The 14,044-nt window shown below is 39.4% G+C and overlaps 1 protein-coding gene across 1 annotated transcript in view; it reads right to left on the bottom strand.

Annotated features, from left to right (window-relative positions):
- The window catches only part of usp43b (ubiquitin specific peptidase 43b), an 88,677-nt gene extending 77,403 nt beyond the window's left edge, over positions 1-11,274 (bottom strand). Inside the window, exons 1-2 of the mRNA XM_085351411.1 lie at positions 10,373-11,274; positions 1,364-1,510 (exon numbers count right to left, since the gene is read on the bottom strand). Of these exons, the coding sequence (XP_085207537.1) occupies positions 1,364-1,510; positions 10,373-11,002 (777 nt within the window). The 5' untranslated portion in view covers positions 11,003-11,274. The remainder of the gene's footprint in view (positions 1-1,363; positions 1,511-10,372) is intronic.
- Positions 11,275-14,044: the final 2,770 nt, after the last annotated feature.

Raw genomic sequence — 14,044 nt, 5'->3', positions numbered from 1 at the left:
TGTGGGTCATCTACGAATTGAAATTAGTAGATGTAAAGTTTTTAATCTACAGTCGAAGTATCTTTGACGTGTGAGTGATCAAAGATAAAAAGCACTTAAGCACAGATAAAAGCGCTTTTGAATGTGTCTGTGTGTGACTGGGTGAATGAGACTTGCAATACAAAGTGCTTTGAGTGCTCAAATTGAGTAGAAAGAAACTATATAACTACCATTCATTTATGTATTATAACTCAATTATACGAAACTCATGGAAAAAGGCATATTTCATATCTAAAGCTAATTAACATATAACCTTGGGAGTGTCAGGCTTCTTTATCCCTATCTCACAATCACATGTTGAAACAACACATTAAATTATTGCCTTGAGAAACATGGGGCAGTGAGATGAGTGGATTTATTTGCAATGACTCACCAACAGCACTTCTCATAAATTGGTTATCAGCCCAATAACACTTCAAATAAAGAGGTATATCTATTTCAGAAGTAAAAACATATTTTTAATAATGCATGAAAATTCTGCTTTAATGTCTCACGGCAGAGCAGTTCAAAGTTCTCTTCAAGGGGTATCTGGATGCATCGTGCCTGCAGGCATGGCTTCAGGAGAAGACATGCTGAGAACAAATCAAATTGCCATACTTGTATTCCCTTTGTCCACTGGCAATGCATTAGACACAGGGCAATATTGCAAAGTGCAGATTGCCACATTACATCTGGTGACATGAAAAGCTGCTTTGCAAGACAAATTTCGAAGCTGACCTGTGAAGATGTGACTATGGCGATGTTATCTGTGGAATTATCGAAGCCAGTCGGGACGTTATCAGTGAGGTTAGACTCGCTGGCTTGATAATAAACAACACGAGATATGAGCCACTGGGGGGAAGAGAAGCACATGAGATCTGAATGATGGATGCTCTCTCATTAGCTACACGGCTACAGGCCATGAATAGTATAGATGCATAAACAAAGACCAAATGTACAGTGGAGCGTTTAGGCAACTTACACTACAAACACACTGATTCATAACCCTAATTATATAACTGTGCGTTGAGTTTGATTAACATTGACAAAATTATGACTCCTTAAATATTATTTAAGCTCATGAAATAACAATGCCTGTATAATATATCAAGCCAAAGAAGGAGAAACAGATTATTCATTAAATCACATATTTAGTCACGTATTACTTCTGCATTAGTTAAGCAAGTAGATCATTTATATTAAATTATTACTGATGTGTCTGTAGAGCTGAGATCCAGATGTGACGTATTTTACATACTTTTATGACTTTACGAAGATCATTTCCAAGAGTTTCTATGTAAATTTTGGAAATTAACTGCATACATGCTAACTGCTTCAGTCCTACCTTTCCAGGAGCTTTGGTCTTGTTGTTGTTATTGTGGGAGGCCAGAATGACGTCTTCGTGGACGCGATCCAGAAGCCATAAGAGAAATTCCAGGGCATCGTGCTGGGAATTACCACGAAACTGTGATCCATACTTGGACACTGTAGCCTGAAGAAAAGAAAAGCAGACACAATTTAAGTCTCTTATTTTATTTATTTATTTATTTCAACGGATGGATCGACTTCAGAGAGAAACCTTCATTAAAATAATATCTATTCCATTCACATACTCCCCCATTCTGTTTTGGTTGTTATTTGAGTTTTATAATTTGACAGCCTGTTAGATTTAAAGCAGTGTCAGGAGAACCCAAAAAAGTGCCTCGTTAAGATATCCTTTCTACACAAGTTACTCCCACAATATGCGAATCTCTTGGACTGCTTGTTTACTGGTTTTAACAGCCCCAGTGTGTTCGCTGGTATAGCTGAGCCTCCTGAATGGGCAGATGTACCCTGGGCTTCTCCACAGAACGCTGATCAGAGGAATCCCAGAATTGCAAATTTGCACTAACGCACTTCACGCTTCCCTCGTCTCAGCCCAGCCCACGCTTTGACTTAAGAATGTGCAAAATCTGCCTTTTGTGTAATACTTAAAAAAACATGCTTTCTAGTAAAAGTTTAGCCAATCTGCATTTATCATCTACCCACCTTGTTGTCTAATTTAACTAAAATTTCAAGATTTTCATATCAAACAAGAGGTGCGGATAACATTTTGCTTAAAAGCAGGTTGAAGACTGCATCAACTCAAGTACAGTTTAATGTCACTTCACATGTGAATTGCACACAACTCAGTTAGGCAAAGAATTTGCTTCGTGAACTGCAGCTGGCAGCCCGGAGAAGCAGAGGCTGTGATGAGAGATCATTGCAGAGGGAACAAAAGACTGACACTAATATGTGATATGCCTCTTAAAGCTATTACACCCCAACGTGATGTAGGGTGTCTGCCTAAGCTGGAGGATTGGGAGTCGAGAGCTACCATTTCAGTTCTTTAATAAATGGGTAGATATGCTGAATTTAAAAAAACAAAACAAAAAACAGCTAAACCAGCCCTGAAGTGTCCTTGTGCAAAAGCAAGTAAATGAATTTTGCTTCAGCTCGCAATATAAAAGGTGCAGTTGTGCTGGGCAGCTGTCCAGCCTGACTGTGTGCAGCTGTTTGTTAGGAGGATAGAGGAATAGATGTGGAGCTGGGACTGCCTCTTCAAAGTAATTACTGAAATGTGGACAGGAGCAAAAAGTGAACATAAAAATTCATAAACATAAAAAATGCTGGCATAATCTCGGCTGAGCAATAAGGTTCTCTAATCTTGTCTTCTGATCTTGTCATGAAAGTGAAGTTTCCCTTGCCTCATGCATCTCGAGGAAGCAAAAAGTGAAGAGTTTTGTCACTGCAATAGCTACAAGATACGGCAGTCGGAAGAGACACCACAGTTAATGAATACAGAGCTGCTATTTTTAGCTGAAACAACTGGAAATCCACGCCTCTGTTGACCAACATTTCCATTATGTTAACCCTGTGAGGACCCTGACACTTTCAACAGTTTATGATTCACCCGGCCTCCTTCTGTGAAAATGCTCAGATAACATTAGCTCTATAGTACACAGTCTTTGTTCTTGGTAGCGTATATCAATATAATCTAAAAATATATAGTATCAATCCATTCACTGTTATTCCATTTGCTATCCCACATCTGAGTCTGGAAGACTTCTGGAGAAGCCAAGACCCATCTTAGGCCACCTCCTCAGCCTCTTCTGGAGGCATTCTCAAGGTCAGCTGAGACATGAAATCTCTCCTCATTTAGGAGGCGTCCCCGTCAGCTGACACAACAGTGTCAACTCGCTTCAAAGCCTATGCTGTCAGAACATTATTGAGAATTTTTAGCTTTTAAAATTAATCACGAGCCAAGTCATTTGTGAGGTCATAAAACAATAAAACTGAAGCATCTGAACAGACTCTTTTTCAGAATCAGAATACTTTAATAATCCCTGAGGAAAATATATATGAAATTATGTATGTTTTTGCAAATATTGCGGGCCTCACTCACTATGTGTTCATACACCACACTTAAATTATTACTTGTTATTTTCCCTGGCTCTCTTCCACACTATGTCGCTTGTCTTGTGTTCCTCATCTCACCCCCCACCAATCACGACAGATGGCTGCCGCCCCCTGAGCCTGGTTCTTTCCGACGTTCCTTCCTGGAAAAAAGGGATTTTTTCCTTCCCACTGTCACCAAGTGCTTGCTCACAGGGGGATTTCTCTGTGTTGTTGTAGGGGCTCTATCCTACAATACAAGGAGCCTTGAGTTGATGCTATGTAAATAAAGCGGAATTGAATTGAATTGAATTGAATTGAATTGAATTGAAGATAACACCTGGAAGCTACTGTGTATGTGATATCACCATGTTCATGTTGCCACTGGAGCATCACACTAATTCCCTTCCAGGACTGTCATTAAGTACCTTATAATTTTTGGACTTAGAGGTCTTATTCTGCAAAAAGAAACCCCAAAACCAATTGCCAGTTGGGGTTTATTTTTGTTTAGGGAAGGATTGTGACTTTTTTTTTAATTGGACCTTTCACACTGTTAATTGTGTATCAAAAACTGGAAGTTCTGAAGGCAAACTTCTTCCAAGTGTGGTCTTTTTTTTTAAAATCAAAACTATGATGCTGCTACACGAACTATCAACATAATATGAGATTGTGCAGAAGCTACATATTTTATTATGGTAGACTATGGTGACTTCTAATCAGAGCTATTTGCAGAGTCAGACCATGAACACTGGGTTATGGGTAAAGTGACACTGGCAGTGATGGCTTATTTTTACCAGTATAGATGGTGTACCTTTACTATGAAAAGTCTTAGGCATGTACCAGTGTTTGAAATAAACCCTCTGCAGTCTCAAATATGTGTCTTGTAAGATCTAAACAGACTTTACATTCGGTCCAACAGCCCAGCCTAGGATCGCACTATCATACCTTACATTACAGATATTTCTGAATGAGACCAATCAGGGGAAAATCAGTCTAGTAATAGGGCTGCTCGATTATGGCAAAAATGATAATCACGATTATTTTCACTGAAATTGAGATCACGATTATTTGACGATATTTATTTCGTCCGCCAGAGCTTATATTATTTTTTTTTACATGCTGTAGTGCCATTTGTGGGAGCATTTCAAGTTGCTATACATCAATACAACTGTTATAGCCCATATTTTAAAAATGTGTATGCATTAAGTCCATAGTAACTACATTAATTGCAAAAAAGTGCAATAAACTACAAAAAAATTGAAAATCGTTTTTGTTTTTACATATATTTCTACTTGGAGAAATTTAAGAGGTTTATCCCTCAAAACTTTAAATACAAAAAAGTTGCAAAAAATAGTTTACAACAACAGGAAATTTATTTTGAGTGTCTTCATAGTTTTATTTTTGGAGATACAGCAATTTTTATATACTGCAGGAAAAACAAAAAAACAATCCTATGATGCAAATTTGCAAAGAATGTGCATGTGCATCAAAATAAACTATTTCCAGCAGTGCAATTCTAAGGCCTACAAGTAAAAAACTAAATTTTCCGCAAAAATGACGTCACTTGCGATAGTTCACGTTGATGTCTTTTTCAATGTGGGAAGTGTTAAGAACAGCTGATCGGATCGGCAAAGTGTTTCTGGAATATTATGTTTTTGTTCCTGCAAGCTCTTTTTATGCAATTTTTGCAAAGCTATATGTGGAAGGAAACCGTGACCGAGGACAAGCTGATGGCATAAGAAGTAAGTACAACTCCTCTGGTTTCATATGGAAAAAAATTTATTGTGCTAGCTTAGCGTTCAGGTTCTACAGGGATTTAAAAATAGTTACACAAAACGAGCATGCTGCTCTGACCGGCTTTAAAGGTTTAACAATAACAATGTATTGAATAATGACTTTAAAAAATAATATAAAATAGTGTGCAAATACTGATAACAGTGCAAATGTTTGCAATATAAGAAATAAATGAAAAATGTGAACTTTGCAGTGTTGCTCTGTGGTGCAGCTACGACACCATAGCAAAGTTTACACACTGTGTCTACTTGATCCACGTCTGACTCCGCGAAGCCATAATGTTTCCACACCACTTAAGTTTTGTTTTTTTTTACCTCTCTTTTCAACCAACGGCAGTCCACTCCTCTCCAAATAACTTCTGCTTAGCTTTCCGAGCTTCCCTCGGGTCCTCTTAATTGTTGTGACGCGTGTTCGAAATGCAGAGCAGTGCGCTTGATTTGCCACATGGAGCAGCGCGAGAGTAAAGCATGAGGGAGGGGCTAATAATCGGCTCAGTCATTTTTAATGATCGTTGAAAGCCCAGATCGTAATCGTGATTAAAATTCGATTAATTGAGCAGCCCTAGTACAGCAGTCGTTTACAGCCGGGGAACAAGCCTGAGGCATTCAGGCTCGTTTTGAAGAAATGCTTTGACATTAACTGTGAACCATGACCTGCGCTAACCTAAAGCTTTTGTGCAGCTAGTCATTACAGCAAAGTAATAACAGTAATTACCATCAGCCCTCTGAAGGTGGCAATTGTGTCAGTGATATAATTAAGGCTGTGGAAAAGGCCATGTTTTTGTTTTTTGTTGTTTTGGTGTCTCTGATATAATGATAACAAGCCACTGTATTTAGACAAAGTTAAATATTTATGCAGTTCATCCATCATCAGTTAACTATTTACTTTTTTTTAAGTTCAGCTTTATATTTCATCCATTTCCACTTAGCTATTTAAACATTCAACCTATGATTTCAGGCGCTTGTTAAAATTATTATTGTTCCTTTTTAACCATTGGTGATATAACTCTCAGTGCTTACTTCATAGTTTTTTGCCCTCCAAATATTTATGAAGCAATAATATTCAATAATATGCAACAAAAATATATAAAATCAAAGGCGTATTTATTCATATAATTAATCATTAACCAATTAAAAATATGCTTGGTATGTATGTATATATATATATTATATATATATATATATACATAGTAAGATTCCATTAAATTGAACATTTTGTATTTATGTAACAATATTACATGGAAAACTTAAATGTAATCAAATGAATTATTAAAATATTTTTTTGTGTATTTTTGATTCAGTTAAAATAGCAACAACCTCACAACCAGTTACTTGTAACGCGCATTACTTTTCTTCAAGTAACGAGTAAAGTAAGGGATTACTATTGCAAAAACGGTAATTAGATTACCGTTAGTTTCCCGTAGGAACGCTGCGTTACTGAGTTACTAAAACCGAGATTTTTTGCGAGAATGTCTCATGACAGTGACATAAGCAAGTGTGGCAACATCTGTGTGCAGATCAACAATGGATAATATATCAAGTGCGGTAGAGAGTACAAGCGTGCAGCGTTTAAAGCGTGGAAGTACTGACCTTACTTTAAGTTTGATTCCATAAAAAGTGACAAAAACATTAGCGTCCATTAGCATTGTGCCTGGGAAGAAAACTTCTTTTTACAGCGAAAAAAATCCCCTAAACTTCCAAGCAAGCACCGAGTGCTCTACGACGGAACTTGCGGATTCTTCCACTGACCGCTGCGGCACACCTGCACCAGGGTAAACCTACGCCTACGCCACTCCTGCTTTACAGGTGAAAATAGAGCAATAGGACCGCTAGTCAGCACATAAAATATACATATTTTTTACTTAATCAACAATGGATAATATATCAAGTGCGGTAGAGAGTACAAGCGTGCAGCGTTTAAAGCGTGGAAGTACTGACCTTACTTTAAGTTTGATTTTACATAATATACATATTTTATGTGCTGGAATGTGCAGAAAATAGGTTTAAATATTAAACAAATTTCTTCCAGTCAGAAGAAGAAGAAGAAGAAGAAGAAGAAGAAGAAATGCATATAATTACATTTTTGCTTGATGCATAAAGTTAAAAGATTAAAACTAATAAAACAAGTTTTAAAAAAGGACTTTTCCATTTGATTACATTTTGTATGATGGATTATGTAGAAAAAGTAGAATTTGGCTGAAAGATCTATCGCTTTATCACCTATTCGGGTTGTAAATCGTGTTTTTAAAAAGTAACTAAGTAACTAAGTAACTAAGTAATTAATTACTTTTGAAAATAAGTGATCAGTAAAGTAACAGGATTACTTTTTTGGGGGAAGTAATCAGTAATTAGTTACTGATTACTTTTTTCAAGTAACTTGACCAACACTGCTCACAACACTATGACCATTATCACTATCACTGCAGTCTAATGTAGATCTCTTTGTGAGTCATGTTCTGCACCCTGCAGCATAGATAATTGTGCAAACCTTAACATGGAGCTCGTAATTACTCACACATACCTGTGACAAAGACCCACTTTCACCACAGCATATGCTTCCCAAACCGGCCTATCAATACACGCCGCTAGGAGGATTCCCGTCCAGCCGTCGCGCCTGCTCACCCTAACTCCCAAACTCCCTTCTTTCTCAGGCCTCTCATGTTATGGAAACCAGTAAACTGGCTGTTGAGTAATTGTTTGAGTTTCAGGCTCCGTTCCTATCTAGGCCCCTCTGTGCAAACACACCACCCCGTTGGGGGGGCGACGATGAACAGATCAAAACAACACATCTGCTCACAGGTTGAAGAAACTCGGCACCTCAGCCGCAATGTGAGAGACACGTCAGTGGGAGCCGAAGCCTTGGACACACTGCCAGTGCTGGTGTGATAACACCAGCACTGGCAGTGTGCTTCTTCCCACTCCCTTTCAACATGTAAATTAATCAGAATGTTTTTTTGTATGTAATTTGTATAGTATATTTTTTTCTCTCATTTCTTTTCTAAATGTACTTGTATATTGTTCACATGTTGAAATAAATTACCAATCAATCAATCAATCAAGCAACCCAGAGGTACTTAATCTTTTTTTTTTCTGGTTTTTTTGCAAATACTTATAAAAGCTGCCTCCCTCCTTCTACCTGTGCTGTCCTATAAGCCAGGTGGTACTGGAATGTAGCACAAAGCTTGTTTTTCCTCCACAGCAGGACTGGAACAGACCTCTGCTGAGTCATTAACTGTAAAGATCTGCTGATCAAACCAGGATGATTCGACATTTACACCACCAGCAGCATCATTACTTAAAATATAAAGTGCGGCACTATAAATTCTACCTAGGGTCCTTTTCAAAATGAGAACCCTTTCCAAGCCTGGCCTTTTATCTTTTCTTATAAAAGTCAATTTGATATGAAGATGGGTACTGTGGTTTGTCCTCTTCTGACAAAAGACGCAACTTTCAGATACCAGTAAAGAAAGATAATCAACTTAAAAAACGACTAGATTAATAGAGCTACTAAAGCAAAGCTTAGTCCTTTGTGGAGAATTGTTTATTATTGGTTTGTGCTGTCTGGAGTTCCTGCAACTGGGAGCTAATTTAGCCTCTTAGAAACAGGCCTCAGAGCTATCTGATCATTTTATAATGCCTCCCTTCAGGCAGCTGTGGTATTACTCAACAGGCAATTTCAGAAAACCCAGACAGCACGAACTCTGGACCTCCTATGGTCACAAACCACAGCCAAGAAATCCAGTGTGTGTGTGTGTGTGTGTGTGTGTGTGTGTGTGTGTGTGTGTGTGTGTGTGTGTGTGTGTGTGTGTGTGTGTTTGTCTGTTTATAGCAGGAAACATCTCATCACATATAAAGAAGAGGGTTTTTTTTTCTTTTTCTTTTAATCTTGGCAAGATGTTTCTGTGCTCTCCTCTTATTGTTTTAGTAATAAAATGTGATATCAGAGTCTCCCGAGATCAGAAGGAAATGAAAGTGTGGGATCGAAAAATTATTGGCAGCATCAATTATGTTTGATGGGGGACTTTTTCGGAGAGAACAACAAATGGGACAGCAAAAGAGTCAAGACAAAAAAAAAAATAACCTCCGTGATGATCAACACTCCGTTTATAGGCTGCGAAATCCTGATAATCTGGCTATCTGGCTTTCAGGTAAACCTTCCGCTTCTCTGTAACCACAATGAGGTGTGACAAAAAATCATGCACGTGTCTGTGCTGCAGGGGTCAAGATCTTTCAGCAGTCATCTTCACAGAGTAATTAGCATTTCCAAGAATAGATCCATTGTGAGTCTCTTTGTTCGCCGCTCCAATATTATCTACTTCTTGCATTGAGCTAAGGCTCAGAGAAATCCAGAGCAAAGAAGAGCTTCAGGCAGATAAAGTACAGTTGCATTTCCCCTCCTATCTTCAGCGTGGGTAGAGTAGGAAAAGCCTGAGGGTCTCCTGATAGTGCTCACTGTCCCTGATCCTCAAGGAAGAAAGTCTCTTAAGTGTAAAGTAAATCATCTCTTTCTGGTGCTCACTTTGCATCACAACTTTTTCACCTACTATAAATAAATACTGTAAAATAGAGGTGACCAAGTCAGGTAAATCTAAACGATTTTCCCCTTAACCTCTTCTAACCCAGTGCTCATAAAATTATGCGAGCAGAGTGAACCTTTTTAAAGTTTTTGTTAGTAGTATCCATCAAGTCTTCGTGTGCAAACCCAGCAACAGCATGAGAGCCAGGCACCTGCTCACCTTGTGCCCTCAGACTGCTGCAACTCTGAGCACCAGTGTCATTATCACCTGTCAGGGAAACCCTGGAGTGTCAGGGCAAAGCACTGCGCCCTTGTTGTTGACCATGGCAGAGGAGTTGGTGCTGTGCTATTATACAAAATGATAATCATCTGAACAGGACACTGAGAATAATCATAGTGGTGTTAAAGGCATACTGTCTGAATAACATGTGATTATGTGTGTCTAAACAGAACACCTGTACTTACCAAGGAGCTAATAATGCAGTAACTAACTGGTTGCTACAGTGCCCTTTTTAATACTGTTTCCAGTACCTTTCATTTTGTGCCTATGTGTGCCTTTCACGTTAGACAACTCACAACCACCTGCAGACTAAATTCGGGGTGGTGGTGGTGGTGTGGGGGGGCGGTGTACCTTGAAATCCACAGACAGCTGAGGGGTGTACTCCAGAGTCCAGAGGGCTCTGACAAGTGACGCCAAGTGCTCCGTGACTTCTCCCCTGACATGCCTCGTCCCGTCGCTTTTCACCACCCCGTTCATTCTGGTTTGGCTCATGTCCATCTTGTATCGCTCCAGTCCCAGATACTCCGCGAGCAGGTCGGTGTTGCTCAAACACTGGACCACGGCGTTCATGAAACAGGTGTTGCCGTGGTTTTTCAGTCCCAGCACACCTGGGATTTTGTCTCCGTATTGGTAAAGTAGTTTCTCTCTGCCGGTGCACAGAGAAGACGACGTGCTCGAAGTGTTTTTCACTACCCGATCCCGAACTACTTGTACATCCTCTCTGATTATTCCTGAGCTGGCGCTGAGGGTGCAAGGTGCGCCATTCCGAAACCCTCCATCATCATCCTCCGCGTCCTGCGCGTCAGCGTCTCCAAAGTGGGTGAAAGTGCCCAAAGTTTTGATAATTCTGTTCATAAAACTCCCCACAGACTTTAACGATTTTTTGCGGAAAAGCTTCCCAGATTTCGGCTTCTTCTCTTTGCGCTTCTCCTCCTTCGATGTCAGCATTTCCTCCTTGTTGGCTCTGCTCTGTTTCTCCATGACAGTACCTCTACTCCCGTGCCGAGCTATTCTGAGACTGATAATTGTAGGAATTCCGATTCCGGTCTGTCACTCCTCTGCCAGCGTCCCTTGTCCGGATAGCAGAGGGGAAAGCGCACGGGGGTGCCACCATCGCGGAGGAGCCAAGAGACACAACAGCACACTGTTATTCCACCGCGCTCTGACTTAAAACCTCCCTCGTCCATCCCAACACTTACTGAAGACGTTCATTATCATCCCGACACCGCTGTCACAAACAGCATCTCGTCATGGCCGGGACAATGCGAGCCGCTGCGCCGTCCAGTTGCAGCACTGCGCGCTCCTCTCCCACTGCACCCAACTTCGCCTTCATAAGAAGGCTTATGATTGTGTAGCTGCCCCCTCCCACTTTCCCCACACACGAATGACCTAAGAGAGCCCTGTATATAGCTTGATTTGTGGTCATACAGGCCGGTCATTTAAAATCCTGAATACAAATAAAATATTATGAACGTGATGCACTTCTAAAGTCAAAACAAATTCGGTAGAAAATCACCCCAATGATGTTATAAGATTAATACAGTTGCATTGGATAAGCATTTAGATCCAAATATAAATATACGTTTAACCTTTAAAAGCAGCTCAAGGCAGGGGAGAGCAGTGTGTCACGATTTCTGAGATCAATCATCATCAATTTTGCAAATTATGAACAGATCTTAATGACCATTAAATCACTGTTTTGCGTTCCACAACAAATACACACCTCTCAGCTTTTTTCATGGATCCTGAAACAGTTTTTTGGAAAAACAGACCTGGAACGTAAATGTGTCCGTCTCTAAGGCACTTCCAGTCAGTTTCTGTTCTTTAAATGTGCTACAGGCTATAAATAACATATAACATGATGTGACAGTCAACACAAAAAGGTTCAGACATTTTTCATAGTCCACAGTGGTTTTAGGTACATTTTTTCATTTCCAAAGAAAAAAAATATTTAACACAATTCAGTTGGATTTATACTGAACACTGAGGGTAGAAACAAAGTATCGATCCTGTCACACTAGTATTGATCCAATATCAATACCAACATTTATATCGATACTATCAATTCTTGAATGAACTCACCCTCTTCTACTCTTAAGACAGAGTGAGAGGAGCTGTAAAGAGTACATACCGTTAATGTTACAGTTTTTCAATGAAACGGAAAAACACCAGAGCATTTGGAGTAATGACAAATGCTCTGGTAAGACAGACATGTTTGGTACAAAATAATTAAGACAGCTTTTCAGTGGAGCAACCTCATACCAGCTGTGAAACATGAGGGTGGAAATTTTATGGTCTGAGGTTATCTTGAGCGTTTGGAAGCTTGTAGTCAAGTGAGTTATGCATCCTGTCTCAGAATGCTTAAAGATAATGAGGGACCATCTGCCTGAAAGTTTAAGTTGAACCACGAGTGGGTCTTTGCAACAAGGAATGGCTCAAAAGGGAGGGTCATGGAATTTGAATCCTGTTGAAATTAGGGGGGATTTGAAATAGTCAGCATGTGTATTAAAATAAAGATGTGGATGAGTTTTGTATGAAAGAGTTGGTCACATTTTTTTTAGGAAGACATTGTCAGAGAATGTTGAACTGTTATGAAAGAAAGGATTTCTAGTTTAGCATTGCTAGTTTCTTTTGCCATGACCCCCCCACCGCCCCACCCCGCACAGAATAATTGTTTTTATACTTGATAATTTGGTTGAATAAAAAATTGAAAAAGCTTTTTTATCCCTGCACTTATGTTCAAGAACTTTTCCATGTGTTTAGCAATTATATAAACATTTTACATCATATGAGTTTTAATGTAAAATCTTACTTGCCTCTAGCAGATAGAGTTTTGAACTGAACAATACATTTTAATGTTTTTATTTATGTACCACCGAGTCAAAAAACAAACAAACAGTCATTTCAAGTCACTTTATATTGTAAAGACAGTGGGAAGGAAAAACTCCCTTTAAGCCGGAAGGAACCTCCAACAGGACCAGGCTCAGGAAGGGGCGACCATCTGCTGTGACCGGTTGGGGGTGAAGGGAGGAAGACAAGACAAATGACAGTGTGGAAGAGAACCAGAAAGTAATAATAACTAATAATTAAATCTGGAGTGGCATATAAACATCATGGAAAGCTGACAGCAGCCCAGACTTATTGCAGCATAACTAAGTAAGGGTTCAGGATCACCCGATCCATCCCTGACTGTAAGCTTTATCGATAAGAAAAGTTTTAAGTCTAATCTTAAAAGTAGAGAGGGTGTTTGTCTCCTGAATCCAAACTGGGAACTGGCTCTGCTGAAGTGCCTCCCATTCTACTTTTAAATACCCTATTAAAGGGAAATACTGGAATGAAGTAGAAAACCATTTAGACGTCAGCACAAAATCGAATGCAGCGTGAGGCTGTTTTATGAAGAAATCAATAATGCTATTCTAAAGTCATCACAAGTGTAAGATCTTTCATTTCACATTTCCACATTCCACAGATCCTTTGGCTGAAGATACATTTGCATCAGTGCATCTTTTATATGGAATCTCCTTTATTATTCCACGTTTTACTGCCAGCATACCTCAACTTCTGTTACACAATGAATCATTTTTTGCGAAGATGATATTACTTACGTGGGTAACGCTGTCAAAGCTCCCTGCAGTCAGCTCTCTCCCCTGAGGCCAATGCCAGTAAATTAAACTCTTGTTTATTGGCCTTTCACAGAGATATGGCTGCTAATGAAACTGCTAGTCTAATGTCCTGAATTCTAGCAGTTCTGAATAAAAAAGAAGGGGTGCATATCTTGAATGAACATGTGTGTGTGCGTGTGTGTGCGTGTGTGCGCGCGCGAGTGACCCCAGTAGCCTCCAGCAGAAATTCATTAGCTAAGCCTTGGAAGCTTTTATCACAGGTTACAGTGTTCTGGATTATTACTATCATTACTGGGCCGTGAAGCATGGGAGAGCTTATCTCGTTTGCTCACCACATAGATATGTTTAATCACACTGTGCTGTCATTTATAATAACACTAAAAACTGCAGATTTATTGCA

Source organism: Diplotaxodon limnothrissa, linkage group LG4, assembly GCF_057381915.1.
Source record: "Diplotaxodon limnothrissa isolate DT_005_m linkage group LG4, D_limnothrissa_male_GT1.1, whole genome shotgun sequence".
NCBI lineage: Eukaryota > Metazoa > Chordata > Actinopteri > Cichliformes > Cichlidae > Diplotaxodon > Diplotaxodon limnothrissa.
Note: the sequence above shows the minus strand (reverse complement) of the source record. Positions and strands in the feature narration are given on the sequence as shown.